The following is a 23253-nucleotide window of genomic DNA, read 5'->3' as shown; positions in this document are numbered from 1 at the left end:
ATGCAACTACCCAGGATAACAACTGTACACAAGTTTCTCCATTTGAATCCTGCTAATACCTCCTGCAGTGCACAGCTGCTGACCTTTAGAGTGCTCAGTGCCACTGGCGAGGCTTACTGCTTTGACAAGTTTTTCTATGATAAGCTGTAAGTACTGTTTAAATAATTATGGAACACTGAAAGTTGGGATTTAAGAGAGAAAAGAGCAGTTGTTTGGAAAAAAGGAGGCAAAGTGATAGAGGTGTACAATATCTTCAAGGATAAAAATTATTAATAAAGGTGGTAACTACTGTGTATGCTTTTCCAGATCACTGAAGCAATGCTGTTAAACTCATCCTGAAATACTAAAATCCAGGAAGCTATATTGAAATGATAAGCAAAGGGAGGTTCTGATATCCCAATGAAATACAAAAAAATATTATTTCCTCATGTCTAATTTTACAGGCAGCAAGCTCTGCGCAGCAAGAGCATAAATCCACCGTTACCCTTCCTATTCCATTCCTACAATTTGAAATTGGAAAATGGAAGAAGTTGCGCTGTACATCAGTGATTCATTGCTGCCATAAGCCCACACCTTACTAACCAGTCTCATTTTGCTGATGCACGGAGCAATTGCTCAGGATAAAAAGATAGTTCTGCAGGTAGCCTACAAATACAGCCATATCTGGCTTTCATCCTGGTTCCATGATAAGGTTCCTCAGGAATTCACTTAGGCCATGAAGACACCCAGCAACATAGAAACTGAAAAAGCTATTCTACATTTTGTTTAATATAGAAGCTTGTTTAAAAAGTATTATTTTTATGGACATGCTCTGGTTAATAGTGAAACATATGACTGAAATGCTTTGTTGAAGATCAGACACCACTGCTTAAAGGCATAACGTGTCACACTGTGCACTCAAATCTGCACAAAAGATCCTTATGCTCTAGTTTAAATGACAAAGAATTGATATGTGCCTATTTGAAGCTGGCAATAAACAGTCAGCTGGGTCAGAAAAAAACCACATAATAAGAAGAAAAATATTTTCCCAAATAAAAGTGTGCTTAATTTACTAGAGACTATGTAGTTCTCCCAACATTCTCCAAAGCATAGAAACAGAAAATATTGCCATTCATTCCTCCCATCAATCAATACCCACTAAATCAACATTCTATTACAAATAACCACAAACATTTCTTCATCTTTTCTTTCTGAAAGCTGCAGGAATAAATAGAGGAAGAAAGCAAGAAGGCATGGTTTTTACAAAAATGCCAAAAAAACTGCACTACTGCAGTCAATATATGGAGCTCTGTGCCTACCAGTCAATGAAAGGTTTTGGTTTACTAAGTGGTTAATACTCACAAGTATCCTATGGATTCAGCAGTGCATCTGATATCACCCAAACACACTCAACGCATACAAACAGCTGTCCAGTTTAGCAAGAATGCTGTAATGCATAGCACGGTATCTTTAACAGTTACACAATCATTATGGAAAAATAGTTGCCTTGCCACTTTTTTAGAATGTCTGATCTGCTTTTCCACATGTCAGTAACAATCACCGCTACACATACTGGTCATTTGTATCTTCACACAAACTATCTACGTTATTTCATTATTGTTCACTTTCAGCTTAACATTTTCAACTGTGGTTGCAAATCTTCTGTTCCCATACTCAATATGTCTGCCACAGCAAAACCATCTTCCAGTAAACACAGAAGCCCCAGTGCTACCACTGCTCAAAATTCCACGTCTCTGTCTAAAAGATGTATCATGAGACTATCTAATCTCTAGATTAACAAGGTCTATACTGAGAAAAAATTGGCATAACTCACCCAGTGAGGCCACCCATTTTACTGTGTGTATCCTTTCAAAAAGGTGAATCTATTTTTATAAGAGACTTAGAGGACTTTGCATATTATATTTTAAAAGTTATTATTTGCAATGCTCCTAATAACTTGTAGCTGCTAAGTATTGCTGAGCTGTTAAAGGACAAATGCTAATAGAATATGTAGAAGTAACTTAGGATTTATAATGTGACTAGAATTTAAAATTAAGTAAAGACCTAGGATTAGGACTGTTGCCTATTAAATTTGTAACACTTACGGAATTTCTACAGAGTGATAGGCAAACCTAACCAAAAAGATCTTCTGTGGCGGGATACTCGCATCAACGAGAACTGGTAGATGCAGCTCCCTTGTGAAATATACAGAGACAGAAAAAGACAGCTAACAAAAACATGTCACACTTGGATTAGAAAATCAGATATTTAGTCTACTGAGGACTCAGAGGACTGACAGAAAAATTATTTTTTAATTAAAGCACTTTCCCTGAGGCCTATATCAAGGCAGACAATTTCTGAGATAAAGAAGCTCAGAAAATGTATCTATTATAATTATTTCTGTGAATAATTTATTTTGGGGTATAGCTGGCTAATTCAAAGCACATACTGGGTGATCAGTTTGCTCTTCTGCTTATTTTTACTCAGAGCCAAAGGCATCACTCAGTTCTCACTTGGGATTTTATACCAGGAGCTTTGTATTGACTGGGAAATAAACATAGAAAGCAATGGACTTGACCATGAAAGTCAGGGAAGAGGCAGATGCTCACTTCAAAGAGAACATGCAGAGATATCGGGTTTGCAAAAATAAACGTTACAGATGTGAGATGTAAAATATCTTTGGATAATTGTAGAATTTTCAGGGCACTGTCAGCCAATAAAGTGAAATACATGAATAATGAAATTATGCAGTTTTGGTCTTATCACTGGCTCCTACACTCTTACTAGCATGTATAATAAAATATATCAGGCGTTTGGTAACATGCACACTAGACAGAACAGAGAGAGGTTAGGAGATGGGTAAAGTGCTCTCACCCTCCTAAGCTTTTCACTCAACTATTTACTCTTTTTCCTATGAAAGAAGATTAAATGAAAAGCTTAAAAACATTAATTCAATCTTGGCGGGGAGCCTAGGCACAAGGGTCTAATCTGTGCATCCTGCAGACATGCAGCAAAGTAGAGCACTGCGTTTAATTGTTACAAGAGTACCATATGGTTCCTCCTTACCGTGGCCTTTTTTCATTCGTTTTTAGTTCCACTTGTCTGTCTTTAAAGAACCCAAAATACTCAGCTCCAAGCATAAAGTCATGATTTGCATCTCTAGACGTGAATTACTTTGGACACATGCTTGTATTACAAAACATCACCACAAATGAAAAACAACAGCTAAAATTATAGTATCTGGCCTTTTATCGAAATGGAAATAGCACAATTAAGACAGTAAATTCATCCAAAGGAAAGGTAAATGCAAATCTCCCATTAGAAGATCAGTTGCATTCTAATTTGTGTGTGCATTTAGAATTGCTGCCTTTCTCTAAAAAATGCTTATCTTACTCAGATTCTGCTTATATAAAAATTCTGCTTATCTTACTCAGAGTCTTACAACCTCCTCCTTTCTCTCTATAGTTTATTTCCTGTTGTGCCTATACAGAGCTGAGAATCAGTGCCATTTTATACCGTACTGTTCTTAGGCATATTGTTGGTCCCCCAAGAAGACATCAATGGCTCCAGCCACTGCTCAGAGTAGAGGCAGTAAAAGGCTGCTTTCTTACGCAGAAAAGGTTTGTGGTGGGTCCTCACTCATTTGCAGTTCATCAGAAAGCCTGTTTTTTTTTAGATACAGAAACCTGAGACGACTCATCCCAGCTCACTGTGGGGCTGCCTTATGCCCTATTCTTGCTTAATATTCTACACCTTAGAGGTGTGAGTATCTCAGCTGAATGAGCTGACTATCCCAGTGGTTCCAATGCTGCCCTTGAGCACCTGTGACACAGTATTTTGTTTCTATTTTGATTCTACTTTTGATTCTTCTAATAACAGCACAGAAAAAATAAGCAACACCTCAGATTTTTTAAGACAGTAATTCATATCTATTCAGAACTTAGTAAGATTCTTGCCTTTTAATGCAGGAATATCAGCCATAAAAGTTCCTGATATATTCAGTGATTCAGATGGGACTGCAGCCATGAAAACAACCTCAGTAGCACAGATCTTTGGAATATTATTTGTAACACCAGGGATATTATGCACCAAGAAACCGCAGGCTGACTGCAAACATCGCTCTTTTATTTAACAGAATGAATAGGTGTAGTATAAAATTACCTTTTCTGAACAGAAACTTAGATTAAGCTTTTCTCCCCGATATGAAAATAACTATACTGAGTATACAAACTGCATCTATACAGAACCTGAAGACACAGAACCATTCAGAACACCACACTGCTCTGTTCCTTCTGAGATTTAAAAATGGTGTAACTTATCTGTGTTAATTATTCAGTAATGCAAGAAGGTTTGTTTTTTAAACAGTAAAACAGTTAAGCTTTATGCTTCAAGAACATCTCCCATAGCAAATAAGCATTTTTTAAAATATATCTTAGATGCTACTCTTTTTATTGTTGCCATCTTTTCTCATGAGCAAGAGTTACACAGAAGACATAAATCCTATTGTTCAGCAGCTCTGAAGATAATCTTTGCTTTTTTTCCTAATGTGAAATTAAGAAGTATTCAAAACTTCTCATGAAAATGAGCTGTATCAAAACAGCTGCCTTCAGAGAAAGGTCAGGCTTTCAATACAACTCTATCAAAAACCCTATCAGCACTTCCACACCAATCTAAACACCCATTCAATACTCCTGCTTCAATAAAATGGTATTTTTGATAAATCATACTTTTACCAGCTTCATTATAAACATTTAATGTCTTTGCTGTTTCTATTTGATTTTGCTTCCTCTCTGTTGGTCTAAGAACCATTCATGTCAAGATACTCAGCTACATTTTATGCCCATTTTATTTACCTTTTAGAAAAAGTTTGCTTCTTTCTTTAAACACGTGGTAATGGGTATGCCAGCCCTACTGACAAACGTGTAGCATTTGCCATCAGTTACAATGGGTGTTGGATGTTATCCTTGGCTTTACTTCCTACTTCCTAGAAATTTAGACTTGCTAGGAATTTCTAATCACTAGATTTCTTGTCCTCAAAATACATGACCTGGTAAACATTCTAGTACCTGGGAACATCGCAGGAGTCATTCATTCACCCTCTGATTCAAATCAGCATAACAAGCGACTTGCTGTTCCTAGCAAACTGAAGTTCAAAAGCCTATGCATACACTCAATAATTATTAAAAATGGACTGAATCCTAAAGAAGTACTCCAGTGGAACAATCCATGCTGCAGACATGCATTCCAGTTTCATCTCTACATCAAAACGTTCCTGGATTCATTATCTGCTCCTTTAAATAATGACCATTGTTTCTTTGGCATATTTTCATCTCTAAGAGATGTGAGTTATGTGGAAATTTTCAGAGGTATGAATTGAACTACAAGCCTAACTCTTTGCAAAGCTAACTCTTTAAATGTTTTACAGTGTGAACTCCAATGAACATTTCTGTTCATTTGGCTTTCAAGCATATGAGACATAACATTTAAAAAAAAAAAAAAAAAGGAAACCTGAAAATGGAGAATTTAAGTGAAAAAAGGAACTATCTTAGCAATTAAGCACAAACTGTACGTTGATGTCAATGGAAAGAGGCAATCCCTTGCTGAGTACTGGCAAAATCCATAACTACTAAGGGCTAAAACATTCTTTGTTAACTAGGGCAGAATAAATTTTGTAGCAGTGGAAATGAACACAGATCCCACAGTTACAGATGCTGTGATGTATAGCACCACAAATCATGCTGAGAGATTATGTTTCTACTTAGTCTGTATTCCATCCCCACTTTCATTTTAGAAAATAAATACCAAAGCTTATTTTTTATGCTTTAGGAGCCATGGCTGAACTTTCATTGCAATTTAATGTTTAATTTCAAATTAATGGAATGAAAGATGCAACTATTAAAACCCAACACGCGTAATATAAAGCAATAAAAATGTAATGCCATGGAAATTGCACAGTAATAAATCATTTCAGCAATTTAGAAAGTAGAAATAAATATCTATATAGTTTCTATTTAACTGCTCCTCAACAATGGAAAGAAACAAATTGTATTTGCAGTTTCTGAAGTAAATTATAATTCTGAGTATTTCTGGCAGGAAACAAACACAATAGTTTATCACAATATAAAGTTAATCCAAAGTCATTGTTGTGGTTGACACAAGACATCAGTGGCATTTGCATCAACACCACCACAACCGGACAACCTACTTGCTCTAGCCCTGGATAGCATATGCTCAGTTGACACAGCTTTTGGAATAGGCATTTATAGACTTAGATTTCTGGGTGACAATAGGTTTTCTGAAAGGAGAAGTTTACTAACTGCTTGTCAGGGCATCTGCTGAAAACAGCTGTTCTTTTACCTGTGATATTTACCAAACAGCTGGAGGAGAAGCCGTACATGAAAGTTTTTTGGAGTAGAGGATTGTCCCCACATGCTGATGAACGTGGTTCCGTAAAGAGGACAAGAGCAGCTGCACTGGTATTCCATCAGCTGAGAGCAAGCAAATGATCCTAAATCACCTCAGTCCCTTGTCCTTAAGGGCCATCAGGCCTCACTATGTCTTCAGCTTCTCAAAGTTCAAAAAAGGGACAGCTATCACAACCAGCCTCTAAATAAGATGATGTTAATTTTTTTTTTTTTTTTTTTTTTTTTTACTAAATTTTCTGTGTGGGAAAATACAGACAGCATAATCATGGCTTTTGAGATTCCTTAGTATGCTCAGTGCTCATTAACAGACATCTTTTAATTGAGAGAAAAACATTAAGAACTGGGATAGAAGGTAAGACGAATATGGGGAAGGAAAAGTCAGACAAATGGAGTTTGCTATTGCTTCAGTGTTATTCTTTCCTGCCATGTCACTCCCAGTGATTGCATGCAAGATAATTAAGTGCCTTTAAGGAATAACCATACCAATTAAAAACCATATTTTAAATAAAGGTATGCATCTTCAATTTGTGCAGTCTGCAGAATCCTGAATGACTTTGCAGAGTCCTATACAATAACCTGAAATACTATTGTCTTAGGAAAGTTTGAATTTATTCAAGTAGTATCAGGTTATGTGAATCCTTATTCAAATGTATAAGAATATCCAGTAATTTTCTTTCTAACATGTAACTTCTCTGATTTGACAACTAGATATTTTCTCTAAGCCATGAAAATAACTACGTATTTGAAATATCTAATTTCACTTAAAATCAGGCATTTCTTTCGGTGCAAAAGTTGTCTTCTAGAAATGACTAATAATGGCAGTACTATCTGTACTCGTTTGCTTTGTTCACTCAAAAGTCTTAGCTGTTTGCTGTCATGACACAAGTAGATGTTTACAGTTCCTTCTCCTATTAGACCGGCAGCATAGAACTGAAATTGAGTGACCTGGATCATACCCCTGCTTGCACATAATTAACAGAATTGTTTACTAGAAGCCCAAGTTTCAGATACACTGAGGAATGCTTATCCTCTGAACTTCCCAAGAAACTGCAGGTGGTTGCAAAGTCTAAAGACCAAGCAATCTGTCAGAGTCGTATTTGTGCAAAATAACATGGTTGTACAGGTATTTTTAAGGGCACAGACTGAAGACAGAGGGATCAAACAGTTGTCAGCAAGAAGCTTTTATTTCCAGTAAATCCAGGAACAAAAGCTTTATGAGGCATTCTGTCTCAGAAAGACTGCGCTGAGTTTATAGATGTAACAGAAAAATAATATGATTTGTTTGCAAACTGAGTACATCTGAAAGTACTGAAACAGAAATAGATAAACTATGCACTTTTAAAAGGATTTTAAGCTGTTGTTCCCTTAGGGAAAAGCTGTTTGAAACCTGAGCATATTTAGCCAAACTGAGATTCGAGGCAGTTTTCTCACAGCAAAACTTCTGTACCTGTAGGCTATCTGTCCCTGGTCTCACCCAGTAACCACTGTTCCTGAAGAGCCTTTCCAAGGTACTTTTACCAACACATTTACTACAGCAAAGAAAGAGGTCACCTGGAAACTAAAAGTACTAGGAAGCAGCCATACTAGTGCCAAGACTGTAGGACTGAGCTGTACACAATAAGGTAACAGGGGCTACCTCCACAAAGGCTAGCAAATACCCAGGATCAACTTGGATTCAGGACCAAAAACTGCCCACCACATGCCACCGTTGTGCTAGCTGTGTGGTGGGGCTTGGGGCATGGCACAGTCATGGACATGGGGCAAGGAGCCCAGAAAAAGGTGACTTCATTGAGCAGTTAAGTTTCAACCCGGTGAAGTTTTTCAAATACTCTCAAATGCAGAAACAGCAATCTGGTTAATGAAAAATAACCAGCCTCAACTGGCTTAAGAACCAGCTACAGTCCTCGTCATCCTCCCAGTGCTGTTAGATAGTTACTACTTTATGACTGTCCAAATTACTTATCTAGATACTACGATAGCTCACTTAGCAGATTATAACTACTTAAACAGTTATAATTATAACAAGATATGTAGCCAAGTAACCCTTACAGAATTTTGAACACTGCAGGACTAACAAATGAGACAATAATTAAAGGAAAGTTGCTGAAGCACTCATCTCTTTTGACGAGCTGTGATTTTCAAATTATCAAGTATGCCAACTTTTCCATCAATGATACACATTCTTTTTAATGGTGTAAAAAGCTTTCCAGCTGTGGCATTGGTACAAGGTTTTGTGATGATATCTGAAAGCAATCTGTGTTTGATACATTTCAGATAACTAGCATCTCCACCTCTTCATTTGATTTCTGGAAAACTCTACAAAGAGTGTGTATGTGTATACAGAGGCTAAGGGGAAAACTACTGCTAATTGAAAAACCATCAAAACAAAAGAAAATCCTAGCTCAGGAACAGACAGCCCTTAGTAACCACTCAGCATCAGGTATGTCACTGACACTTGGGAATAAATAGAACAGTCATTAAAGAGCTTAGCACGTCTTTTGAAATGCTTTCTTTATGGCTTACTTCTCACAATGAAACAAATGTGTGATTGCCTACCATGCTCCACTCCATATTTTCAGGGGGCAGATGGTGAGGGGGTGAGAAGAGCTTTTTCCTTGACAACTAGACTTCAGATTTTTTATTAAAATCAAAATATATTGTTTGCGTCTCTCAGCTTCACATCCAGGTACTGGGCAATTTGGCAACAGAACTAATAATTGCTTTTTTGCTTTTGATGACGAAATAGATCTCTCACTCATATCTATTAATTCATAGTACTGCTTCACTGACCTTAGAAAGCTGTTCTCTATGTTCATATCTGCAAAATAAAACAATATGCACAGTAATCCTCAGTAGCAAGTGCAAGTGATACATTTTGAGCCAAAATCTCAGAGTATTAATAACTTTCTTTTTTGATGTGAGCAAAATACCCAAATTGTTTCAATAGGACATACACACTGTAAGCTTAAAAAGTTGTACAAGAGTCTTGCTGTGTAAATTCACCGGATTAAAGTGAGTAAAGTTATTTTTTACCACTAATCAATCACAAGTGCTTCGACCTGTAAGTCAGAGACACTTTAATACACTCATCCTTAAAAAGTGATTCCGTTGGCCATGACATAAGAATATACAGCTATTTTTATATTGTATTCACAGATTTTCCCTTGGAATCTTTCTCTCTTAGCTTGAAAATAAATGTAAAATACATTCATAGAAAACAAAATATTCAAACAGAACCCCAGCACTTCTTTGATGACTTGCAAAAGATCTTTGACGGACTGTGCTGTCTACAAATGAATGAGAAATTATGTTGGTTTTCTTTCCTTGGTTGATAAGGCAAAAACACCAACTTGCACTACATTACAGGTGGAGTGAGGAAAACCATTACTCTATATTACACTAATTCATTATTTTCCAGACATGATGGTAAAGTTCACGAGCTCCTTGAAGTCAATTGCTATCAGATAGCCTATGTTTTTGTACAAGATTGAAAACATTTAGCCACAATCATCACATACTTTGTTTCTGCTACTGAGCAGCCGTGTTAGTAGAGCAACAAACAAGGATAACAGTAGAGACATCAATGCTGGCAACAATTATTCTGAAGACATACCACTTGTTTTCAATTCAACCTGCTTTTAGGATGGCTTTAAAAGTACTAAAAATACAGAGCAACTCTCTGGGTTCTCTGTTAAAGATGCTGCAAGTGCTGGAGTAAAATTCGTAAATGAATAGAATGGTTTTCTCATTCTGTCTATATGGAATTGTATCAGAAAGAATGGCTCTGCAGTCGGCAAAACAGGAAACAAAATAATGATGAAAAAAGCCCACCAAAGAAATACCTGAGGGATTTCTGAGTGAATAATGAATAGGTTATCAGTGAGATTCCTACTTTCAGTTATAGTTAGTGAAATCATAAGTCTGAGGCTGACACTTAAAACCAAGATGACAGACAGGTATCCAAAATTCCTGCCTTAAGAACAAGGAGAAAAGAATAGGAAGTATCAGAGAATGTCGCATAGCACTTGCAGACAGATCTACTATGAGCAGTGATCAGAAAGAATTAGAATAATTAGTCTGCAGAATTCCATCCCAATACAGGTTGAACAATCAAGCACAGTCAAGTTCAAGTCATCCAAGAGACTTAGAGGGCCTGGCAGCAAAGAGAGGGCAGTGATTGATCCAAGTTTCAAAACTCTTCTGGAAAGAAAACATGTATTTATTACAGCAGTCCTACCTCATGTAGGATATTGTAATGCTGCTAAAGGGACTTAGGAAACATCTTTGATGGAGGAACTCAGGAACAGATCATGTCCAACTTACCCCTTAGCTTCATGCCACTCTGAAGAGAAAACACACTAAGGTCAGATATCCTGGTTTTCTACCCACAGTACTTCATAAACAGAAACAGCTAGATTTTCAAGAGCCAGAGCCAACATAGTGGTTTCTTATCAATGTATCAGCAATACAACAAGATAATAATTGTACAATTTGTACTGTGCATGTCATGATTTTCTGAATTCACTGACATTTTTGGAACTAAAAGTTCCATGACTTAATGTATACGTATATTCACTTTACTGGCATTAGCAAACCATAGGGGTGTGGAAGGAAGATGTATTCATTTTGAATACAATATGGCCACACCCCATCAATAGGTTTACCTGAGGTAAACACTGCAAGATCTAGTCCCGAAAGGAATGCAGGTATGCTGTAGCACATGTTCAGGCTCAGGAACCCACACTACCCAAAACTCTGAGGCACTGCATTCTCTTACCTCTTGGGCATGACCGAATCTCTTGCTATTAGATGCTCAGAACACCATGCTAAAATATTGAAGGTAAAACTATCGTGCAAGTATTACAGACATCAGTAACTAGTTCACAAAGACTTTAAGGACAACAACTCTTCTCAAATAATTGAGTTTTGCATTTTAAATTTCAGAACAGGAAACTTTTATTTTTACATGCTAAATTAAGCATATTTAAAATGGAAATTGCTGATCCACAATAAACACTAGAGCTACATCTCCCGTTTTGCAATGCCATTATTTATGCAACAAATTTCCATCAAAACACTTTTAAAGAAGTACTTAGGCTGATAATAAAAATCCATATATTAATCACAGTAAATTACATGCTGCTTTCTTTCAGAGAGTACTTTTTACTGCTTTAGTTCCCCCTCCAAACTTTTTAAAAATTATTTAAACACTTGCTTTGAATTTGTTACGAAAAAGAAACTGTCCTCTGCTGGATTTCACAGGATGCATGAACACGAATTCATTTGTTTTGAACTACCTTCCGATCTCTGAGCATTACAAAAGCAGAGCTTTTGACCAGATAAATATTTCCTCTTAGATTTTCAAATTATTACCACTATTTTACAGACTCAAGAAAATTGTTTCCTAGGCACCTCTGGCAGCCTAGCTTTCTATTTCAAAACTGCCAACAAATAGGTCCTAAATTTGAAATGTCACTAAAAAACTAGTTTTTTTGTGTAGTACACATAGCAATTTTGACTTTATGTATATGTAGACTTTCCAAGAGAAATTAGTGTAGCTAGGATTCCTTTTTAACAAACTCTTAGCATCTGACTTAATGGGTGGACTTAATGAACTCTTCAATATCATGCAAGGAAGAATGAAATATATTGAGAGGTTTTCATACAGAATAGAATCACAGTTCCTCAAAAATGTTTCAGTATATCGTTCTTAAGACAGTATCAACATTAACACATCATATCATCCAACTACTCTGGACTCACTTTTCAGAACATATTTCTGCGTATAATATTATTTTCTGGTTTCCTATTAACTTTGCTAGTGAAAATTTATCAGTTTTGAACTCATTCTGCAGGTGAGGAATTGAAACACAGCAACAATAACAAAATTAGATGCAGCTACCGGTCAAACAGAGAATTTTATTCAAATCACTGCCATCATAACTGCATTCTAAAACTGCTGGTTATTCACTTTTCAAAACATACGGCTATATTTTTTGTGCTTCTCCAGACATTGATCTCACCGGCTGAGCTATGGAAATCTCTGAAGTTGGAGAGCATTCCAGAAAGATAAAATCTTGCTAAGCACCAGGATTCTTTAGACTTCTTACAGAATGTTATTGAAAAGAAAGAAACAATGTGTTTATGATGAAGACATGCTTGACCCAAGAAGTCTGCAGTCATTAATTTGGCCCATGTAGTTCTATGACTGTGCAATAGACAGCTCCTTATGAAAAGGAGACCAAAAGCAAAGTTTGTAAAAAAAAAAAAAAAATTAAATAAGATGAAAAAAATGTCCCAAGTGCCACTCAAAACCAGTACCAAAATCCAACAGCAGGTAAAAGCAATTAGAGAAAAAGTACAACATAAAAACAGGAAAACTGTAACGTGGGACCGAATTATATCAGAAACACTTTCATCTCATTGGGTTTCTTTGCATATACAGATTAGGAACAATTAAGCTTGCAACAAGCATAACACAAACAGTACTCACAGACCGTGAACCTTAAAAAACTGGAAAGTAGGTGGATCATTTTGAAAACTCACAGAAATCTTGTGTGGTTATGGCCACACAACATTTCTGTCTGTCTGTGCTGGGTTTTCAATCATGTGGATGAATTCATCAATATCACGGTCACAGTCTTCCAACTCATTATCACAGAAACAGCTGAACAAGGAGGAACGAAATATACAAGATGCTGACAAGCTGTCTCCATGCTAACAATCTAAGATTGCTGAAAATTAAAAGAAATGAAGCTGTAGCCAAATTGTAAAAATTGCAAGTTCCATCGAGTATGTCAGAGTTGGAAGCAGATGGACCGGCCAAGGATGAGGGCCTAGACTGCATCCTCAATACCTTAAAAAAAACACACGGCAATGAAGATTAGGCCCAGCCTTTAGCGCAAGGCTGCTAAACCCAGCCCAGCCTTCAGGTGAGGTGAACATTTTTCACCCTTAGTCTAAAAAGAATTTAAACTGGAAGAGGTTTATGTCTCACGAAGAAGGAACAGAAATGCGACAGAAATTCTGCTATGCCAAAATATATATGGTTCAATTAGCACACATGGCTGAAGTCTAAAGTGAAATTAATGAATCGCACTGTCCAATATGCCTTTAAAACAAGATTTAAACTAAGTAATGATTAATGGAATAATTAATGTTCCTAGTAATTGACAGGCTCTGCTTTACTTGCCATTAATTTGTTCATTTACATGACAGATTGCTCATTGGTATATGGAGACTGATTTTGAGATGTGATTTTCCATTAGCTAGACAAAGGCTAAGCAGCAGTTTGTTGTATGTGGATATCTGAAACCAAATTATGTTGCAGATAGCATTTGCCAGCTACTGGTTTTGTTAAGAACTCTACTACATAGTTCCACCATAATTCTGACTTGGTGCATCGCACCTGGGAATTATCCACAGAATATTGCAGCTGGCAGAATGGCAACTTCCTATTTTTTGAAAACCTGATTTGTGGAGTTTAATGTTTTAAAAGAAATAATGAAAGGAATATTTATGTAGAAGATGAGTAGATGGAGGATCACAGCTAAATGTTTGCCCAGTTAAGACATGGGTAGGTCCACAAACACTTGACCAAAACTCAGCAGGTATGAAAAAACATGCGACCCAAGCTATATTCTTCCCCCCCCCCCCCCCAACTGTCGCCCAAAACAAACCAGTCATTGATGACAGTGGGAGCCGAGCTTAGAATTGAGCTGTATATTTTAATGCAATAGAAGTGTCAATGCATATGTCAACTTTACCGGGACAATGACTGCATCCCTACATAACAAAACATACAGAAAACACCTATCTGCTAGTAATGGAAAAGCAGTTTTCTTTCTAACAGATATACATCATGAACCATATTTGAGTGTAATTTCGTTTTAAGCCATGACAAATGTGACATATGCACTCCATGATGAAACACAACATGAAGGGGTAATGTGTCTTGAATAAAACCATGTGGGAAATCATAATTTTAATAATGCTAGGATCTCTTAAAAATCAACAGAATAACACAGAGCATTCAATGTCCAGAAATATAAAGCATATGATTCTTGGAAAATAAATGTCAAGATACAATCCCAGTAATGGGGAAAAATGTTTAATCTGAAATTCATATTCATCTCCAGGTATTTAAAGGAAACTTTACAGAAATAAGCCAAGAATATTTCCACTGGCTTTTGTGCTGCCAACTGAAATTGAACGTGCACAGTAAATGGGACAAATATTTAATGCCAGGAAGTTGATCATTAAGCCTTAAAATGACATTTTAGAAGCTGAAATAGATCCTGAAATAATTCTTTGAAATTCGTGACGTATGGATTTCACAATAACCTCCTGCAATATCTATTTACTACTCAGAAGCATATAGCATTGCTATTTACTAATAATTAGTTTATATTTTGCTTTTATTTAGAAACAAGATAATTACAAAATTCTGAGATGGGGTTCATATTTTAGTTCACATTTTCTCATCTACAAAAAAGAACACACAGGACCTTTTTGGAAAAAAAGAAATAAGCATTCCCTTCTTTCATTTTGTAGTGTCAGTTAAATCTGTAAGCAAAAAGCTGTACTAATTGCAATCTTCACTTGCCCCTAAAGGTTTTCCATGGTTTTATTACATCAGAGAGCTAAAACAGACTTTATTCTACTTGAAAGAGGAGAGAAATCTTTTGAACTGATAAAAAAGGCTATAAAATGTTCCCACAAAACAGCAATTTACTGTGTGAATAAAAACAGATAAATGCTAAATTTATCAGTAAAACGATTTATCTATCACTGTTATCTCCTGTATTCAGGCCTAACCATTGAATTACTTTTGTGGATTTTTTTCCCCCCCTAAAACAGATTTCTTTTCCTCCTTTTGCATTTAAACCAGTATGCAAAACCTGGTATTTCTCTAACACAACTCTGTTGTGTTTAACTCTCACTTCACTATCTTATTTGCCACAAACTTTTAACACAATAATTTATCTCCCAAATGACTCAGTGATGTAGAACGGCATCTTAGATGACACCCATCTACAGAGTTTTCCAAATAATACCAACATACAGCCCATATTTTCACCATTCATTCTCACCCCATGCTACAACATGTCTCTCTCTGAGTTGTTCACAGAATAATACTAAAGGGAATGTGCTGTGAAACAGGTTGTGAACTGAGCCAAGTTAAAAATAACTCTTAAAAAAAACAACACCTAAGTCTTCACATTTTCATGTAACCCTCAGGGACTTAGAAGAGCCTTTCTAATGCTGTTTTCCCATCCATAACCAACTCACCCATGCAAAAGCAAATACTAGTTGGGCTTCAACTTTAATTCTCATGCTCAGCTAAGCTTCAGTTTCACAGACAAAGAACTATAGCTTAGGTTTGTAATCTTACTGAAGACAGATTATATCAAAGTCAAGGCAGAAAATCATTAGTGGCAGGTTTCAAGAGCTAACTTAGTTTGGCTTTCAGTTAACAGGCTTTATGACAAAAAGTTTTATTGCTTTTTAGACTTTTCTTTTTTTGAGTTTGCTTTTTTTGTTGTTGTTGATGTTGTGGTTGAACCGAGGAAACTTCTCAATACCAAAGGAGCACAGCTCCTTTTACTGCAAAAATTACGCTTGGGTACTGCTTCCCACGTGAGAAAAACGGTCTACTTCAGCTGATGGGTTGTCCCATTTTATAAGCCAGAAAATGTAACTTGTCCCTTTCTCCATCACGTTAAGGAGATGATGAGGTTTTTTTTTTCCTCACTTATACAATCATTGTCAAAAGTCAAAGAGAGAGTATCACAGAGACACGCAGCCTTTTCTTTTTAGGGAATGGAGGCAGGTGAGGTGGAAGCAAGAGGCTGTATAATCAGTTATAGCGAAAAAAGCTACATTGAAATACAATCCACAAAGAAGGAAAAGCACTTTTTACAGAAGGTAGCTAAGATAGTTCCAGTTGACTCGAGGCCACAATAAATGCAGGTGGAACATAACTCAGAAAATAAGGCTATTCTCACAAATCTCATTTGTTTTTCCTTGCTGTATTTAAAAACTAAAACAGTTCCTCAGAAAGCTCTACCTATGATGGAAAATCCCCATAGGTTAATTCCAAAGGCACAGAATAAAACAATTGTGGAAGCAATGCAGAAATCCACTCAACTACACCTTCTAGAAGCTTTTAACAAGACTGTTTGCAAATAAGAAAACCGAACACTGAGAACTCAGGTATTATGCAAAACGAGGGCAAGTACCTAAGGTGGTACACGTGTGTTAGGAACACAAACAACACAATCACGTCTTAGGAGTCTTAGCTTGTTCTCCAGAGCAAAATGAAATACTCATACAATGCCTATAGAATTCAAAAGCACTTCATAATGATCCCTCATTAATGGACCTTTACTGAAAAGACAGAAGTTCTCCTAAGGCAGAATTAGTTCTGTTGGCCACATGCAGGACACTACAAATATACAAAGAAATACAAAGATTCAGAAAAATTAAATAAAGTAACAGCCCAGACAAATGTTTTGCACTGAGTCATTTGTTGCCATTTCCACCTTCCTAATCATCCCTAGATTTAGAACATCCATAAAGTCTTATTCAAAAACTGCTTCAGCAATAAGTACAGTTACAAATGCATAAGGACCAAGAGGAGAATTCTGCAGGGCAACCTGTGCACATTGGTAAAGACGACCTAATTCCAATAGATATTTGCTCATCCTCAACTGCATGGCTTGTAAAGTCCTGTGTAATTTAGCATTACCCGCATCAGTGGTGCAGTGTTCCAGTACTTCCCTCCAGTTCTGCATGCGTGTGGATCTGTCTCCCACAGGTAAAATTAACATTTGATCATAATGATTCTATGACGAAAGTAACATTTAGGTAAGGGCCATCTATTCATCTAATTTACAAAGAAAGCAAGGATAACTTCTTGAAAGTATAACTTGACTGGGCTGTGATGATGGTATAAAAAGCCGCTTTAATAATTTTTGTAACAGCTGCTCCCAGTTATTATGACCAGACATGGTCACAATCTGTGATAAAGCATGAACATCCAAGCAGGAAATTGCAGAATTATGGACAATTCACTTCCTTGGTATAAATAGCCCTGTTTTAAACCACAGAATCATGTGATGCTGACTTGGTCAGCCGTGGGTAATTTGGGGATTAAATAAGTAAGAAGAGCCCTAAAAGCAGGCACAATTAGTCTAAACAGTTTTAATGCTAGCTGTTAAGTAATCAGAAAAAAATATAGCTTCAATAGTATTCTGAAACAGAGATATCTTCATAAAAATAATTTTCTAATGACAACCACATCAGCATTATTTGATTTTGTATTGTCTTTCTAATGTTATATTTAAAAATTCAAGATTAACATATTTATTGTTAAATGTGATAGAAGAAATGATGTAGCTCTATGACACAACTGACTTTCAATGTCTTTTGCAAAATCTCCATGTCCACGTGTTTGTGTTTCTTCCATGTAGATTATTGCCACTGTACTTACAAATTTAAATAGCATTTTGGGAAAGGAAGACAATACAACTCTTAGGCTGCTCTGGACTCAGCCCATGAACACATAAGGCTTTATAAGTCTATAAATTCACCACTTACTCTTCTGTAAAGATGCAGCACTGTGTTAATCACACACCTGCTGCTGCCACTGTGCCTGCTGCTTTCCTGACTGCTGTCTCCAATACTGCCAGTAGCACAGCAGTATCAGCAGGAAAGCTGCTGATAGTGTGCATGTTCAGTATTTAAAACACAATCTTTGTTTTAGACATCCTTTTCCAACAGACAAATTTGTAGTTTTTACAACCAAAAACACAGTAAAGGTAACCCCAGCAAGACAGGAAATTGAAGGCTAGGATATACTGTAACTGCAGAGCAGAAAACTTGTTCTGAACATGTAGCAAGCAAACATTACAGGTTAAATGAAAAAAAAAAAGTGCTACTGTCATATTGCCCAACAGGCAAAACAAACAAAAATACATAGATGTGGGGGGAAAAAAAAGCAGAAGTGGACAAGTACAGACAATTATGGTAGATAGGTATGCTTTCACAGTATAGAAGGCAGCCATTTCCATGTTATCTTGACTTTCATTTTCATTTAGTACATGATTAGCACTGAATTATTAAGACCTCCATGCAGTAACTTTAACTCCATTTTCAGTTGTTATTAGAAGTGCCTCCAGTTTGCGCACCAATTGTACAGACTCATTACACCGTTAAAATAATGACGGCGGGCTCCTCAAAGCATCAGTTCTTGCAGGAAGATGAGTCAGTTTCAATAAAGAGATAAACAAAACATCACCAACCTTTCAGCAAGTTGTTCAAGGGAGAAAAGAACTATTTGGTGAATAATTCCGATCAGATACTTAAGATATGAGATAGCTATTTTCCTAGGTCATGGAAGGCTTCTCTCTGAAGTCTTCAGAAGGTTTACCTGCAAGGCAACCACTATCACACAGCCCATTTCCTAAGCACAAACAAGGGAAGAACAGTAGACACTGCAAATCTCGATTTCAGGAATGTTTTCGATGCTCTCCCGTAACAACCTCACTGTCAAACTGATGAGGTATGAGACAAATAACAAAGTGTAGTGAATCTGGCTGAAATGCTGAGCTTGTGATATGCAGCATAGACTTCAGCTGGAGGCCATTCACTGGAGAACTCCAGAGGTAGATACTGGTCTGATGTTGTTCAGCATCTTCATTAATGACCAAAATCACAAAATGGCTTAGTCTAGAAAGGACTTAAAAAATCACTGAATTCCAACCTCCCTGCTAACACTATTGCCAAAAACTAGATCAGGCTGCCCAGGGCCCCGCTGTGATATGAACTGAGCAAAAAAAGTGTGATCACAAGTGATTCAGTTTATACACAAACATCACAGCATTTCCCTAAAGAAGCAAAAATAATTATTTGGTAATTTAAAGGAAGCCTGAGAAGACAAAGAGATACCATGTCATTAAGAAATACTGTTTTTAATATGCAAATCAGTTCTCAGTGAAGTAAGACCATCATCTGTTCATTCCAAACCAAGATAAACAAACTGATTCTGTCATTTTTGTATTCTGATGTAAAACTAAGATGATAATTTTGTCACATCTTACAGTAAAGCGGATCTGAGGGAAGGCAAAATTGCATGAAATAGCAAACAGTTTTGTTTGCAAAAATCTTCAAGAAAACACTGAGTAGTTTCACACAGCTCTGATGAATGTCATAATGAAAGAAAATGAAGTCAGGTGCTATAGAATCAAGTTATCAAAAATCCAGATGAAAGCATATATTGTCTTTTTGTTACTGCTCTCTGAGGAAGTAGAACATTCATTTACTGGAAGGAAGGGTATTACAGATCCTGCCTTTGGGAGTATGAAGTCATTCAGAATGACACTGAAAAAGCATGTGTATAACAGGCCCAATATCAGACTGAGAAGCAATAAAAGCACCAGCATAATGACGTATTTCAAAGTGCTTGGTTCAGTACTAATGAACAATTGTGTATGTGGAACAAGATATTGCCCATATCAATTTTGCAGTTGTCTCTTCTGGATCTCTATAGGAAGACTAAAATGTGGGTTGTGTTTTTTCAGACTTTTTTTTTTTTAATTGGGTCTGTCATTACATTTTTCTATCTATAATATGATGCTTAGAAGACATCATAGATACATTTTGAAAGAACTTCTGGTTAACATTTACACAGTGTAGCCTTTACTGCCGAAGTTACAGTATTGTTAGCAAATACTTACTATTATATATCAAATAAACAAGCTGGAATGTAGTGCTGCTACTTCAGCTAGACCCCTGCTTCCCTTTATGTGATGTGATTTCACTATATGCTTTAACATACTTTTTCTTCCTTGCTTTCCTCTGTGTAACATCGTTTTTAATACACACTTTAATATACAATTTGTTTTTTGAAAATATCTGCCTTCCTCCTCCCTTTCTTTGTCTGTGGCACCTTTTATTCAAGTAGTGCTGGTAGAGAGAGTTCACAGAACTCATTCTGCTAAATAATTAACATACACCATTCAAACTACTTTAAAATACATTATATGGGATCCTACTCTAATGATATACACAATTTTACAATTTTTTCACCCTTTTCATTATATTGCTTCACATGATAGATTACAAAATGTGAATACTGTAGGTTGCAGGAAAATCATGCAGCCCCTGCAAGTTTTCCAGTAATCTTTACTTTCTTTTATTGTATACTATCCACAGTTAAAGATGCTATCAAATCGTTATTCTTCTACATTTTATGGTAGAGAGTCAGCAATGAACTGTACCTTTTATTCTGTACACCATGAGTGTGTAGACATGGGCTTTTCTCCTGTATATTATGATCAGACATGGAGTACTGGTACTTCTGTTTTCAGAAACCAAGTTCATCTGGCAAACGAGGTGAGTATGTGTAAGTGATTTACTGCTTCAGATTCTCCATAGCAATTCTAAACATTCCTCCAATATCCCACCCATAAAATTATCTCTATTTTAGTACTTATATGACAAAAAAAGACCAGAAGTATTGTGAGGTTATGGGTCTCAGAAAATGTCAGAATTCAGACAGTAACTTTTCTTAGCACAAATATCTTCATGTCTCAATTGCAAAGCAGTACTAAATACTTGTTTCCACATAGATACCTATTAAAGCTCCTTGTTTCTGTCTATTCTTAGATGCGACTATGTTTATTAGGTCGTAAGTTTTAATGCTTTGTTACTGTTTGCTGGTGGACAACTAGTCTATAGAGGGTATTAAACACTTCTTGCACTGTAATCCAAGAGTTTACTGTATTTGAAAATATCAATACCTCATAAAGAGATGCAGCTGTTGCATGTATTGAAATCTCAGTAAATTTTTCAGCTTGATATTCCATCTCCTATGATAGTGAAGGCTTTTATTACAATAATGTTATATCATTTCTCATCTTCAGGAGGATGATCAGCAACCTCAAGATGAGAAGTATAGATGGATAGAGAAATAGATACGCAGATAAATCACTGGGATCAAAGGCTCACAGGAGAAACCGTCTGAAGCTCTGCTTGGATATGCATTATTTGAACAAGAAATCCAGCCTCTGTGCTTACCTTACAGATACTGCCAACTGTCTTTTCTGTACAACACTGCTCGTACTAGCTATGTTTCACAAAATCACCCTCAAGGTCTTAATATCATTTCTGCTTACATTGCTTTGCCGATAATGACACTACAATCAGTGTCTGAGGGCAGAGAACAGCACAAGCAAACTGCTCCCTGTACCAGAGGACCACTGCCGGCCATAAAACTTCATGCAGTGGATCCAGGACAAATGCTCCTGAAGAATCAAAGGTGTAACTGCGTTATTGAGTATTACCTAAAGATGAAAAATGCTGAAAAAAATATTCCAATATTAAAGCCTAATCTATTTTTTTTTTTCCGTTTACAACTATACTGTGAGGAGCATAACAAAGAATAAAGGTGAAAAGTTCTTCTTTGTCCTCCTTTCCCCCTCAATTGCATGTGTAGGAAATAATTTGTCAGTACACACCACATTTTTGTGAGATGTGAACTTCTTCAGGAAGCAGGACATGGCTCAATTGAATATCACTACATATGTATGTATAGGCATTACATTGGCCTTACAACACTTGAAGGGTGCCTACAGGAAAGCTGTAAAGGGATTTTTCATCAGAAGTGTAGTGACAGGACAAATGACTTCAAACCAAAAGAAGGGAGGAAGACACGAGGAAGAAATTGTTTATTAAGAGGTTGGTGAGATACCAGAACAAGTTGTCCACAGAAGCTGGACATCGCTGGGAGTGCTCAAGACCAAGCTGTATAGACCTTTGGGCAACCTGGGTTGGAGAGATACCTGTCCATAGCAGGGAGTTGGAATTGGATGGGCTTTAAAAGTCCCTTCCAACCCAAAACACTCTGTCAGATATTCTATGATTCTATGTGCATACTGTATCTGTGCATGCATGCCTTGTATTTGTACGTACGGATCTCCGGATAAGCACAATGATGAAGCTTCAACGTATACTGAGCAAGAGTCAAAAGCTTTTCTCTTCATTACTCCACTTGACACCTGCCCATTTTGTCTCTCCTAGTGAAGGACCTAGTTTTGGTGGCTGCACCTCAGTACTGGCTATGATAGCTTTTTTGCAAATTGAAACCTGTATGAGAAAAGTTCTACATATGGGAAATGTCCTGCCAGGTTGTGCTGTTTTTGAAATCTACATACTTACAAGCCATAGAGGGGCAAACTCCTATATTCCTGCAAAAAATAACACTTTGGCAAATGGTGAGGCAACAGCAAAAAGGCAGCTTTCCTCTACACTCATGAATAGCTTGTTAAAAGTTCATCAGTCTCTTTCAGAATGTTTTGCTATAGATTATTTTTTTTGAAAAGGGAGCATCAACTACAGAAACAAAAGTTAATTTGGTGAGAGCCGCACTGCTTTCCAGATTTGAAACCCTGCAGTGTGATAGGCCAAACAACGTCTTGGCTAATCTGATCTCCTTTTCAGTATATTGTAAACATAAGGCTTAACTGCATCTCTCATGCACTAAAAAGCCTCTAGCTTGAAGTGGTACCTCAAACACCAGCCCACTGGCTTGTCAGGAACATGGGTCAAGTGCTTTTTCAGGCTATGTTGGGAAGAGTTGCCTTCTAATATCTGCTGCCAGCAAAACATTCTGTGCTGTGTGTTCCACCATCCTGTTACTCAAGTGCCAATTTTATAAGATGCGACAGTTTTCAAGCAAGTAAGGCTTATTCAACAAGAGTTAACTTGAGCAAATGCTCCAGGGAAGACAATTGTGTAGTGAATGATCATACCAAGGAAAATGCTCTCTAGTCAACAGGATTGAACT

At 36.7% G+C, this 23253-nt stretch overlaps 1 protein-coding gene across 4 annotated transcripts in view; it reads right to left on the bottom strand.

Moving 5' to 3' along the window:
- Positions 1-23253, bottom strand: part of CLSTN2 (calsyntenin 2) — a 304706-nt gene that overhangs the window by 87103 nt on the left and 194350 nt on the right. For 2 of the 4 annotated variants that reach the window (XM_040705896.2, XM_040705895.2), the window contains exon 3: positions 20687-20789. The exons of the other annotated variants lie outside the window; for them this stretch is intronic. In XM_040705896.2, coding sequence (XP_040561830.1) covers positions 20687-20789 — 103 coding nt within the window. The remainder of the gene's footprint in view (positions 1-20686; positions 20790-23253) is intronic. 4 annotated transcript variants of the gene reach the window in all.

Source organism: Gallus gallus, chromosome 9, assembly GCF_016699485.2.
Source record: "Gallus gallus isolate bGalGal1 chromosome 9, bGalGal1.mat.broiler.GRCg7b, whole genome shotgun sequence".
NCBI classification, from domain to species: domain Eukaryota; kingdom Metazoa; phylum Chordata; class Aves; order Galliformes; family Phasianidae; genus Gallus; species Gallus gallus.
Note: the sequence above shows the minus strand (reverse complement) of the source record. Positions and strands in the feature narration are given on the sequence as shown.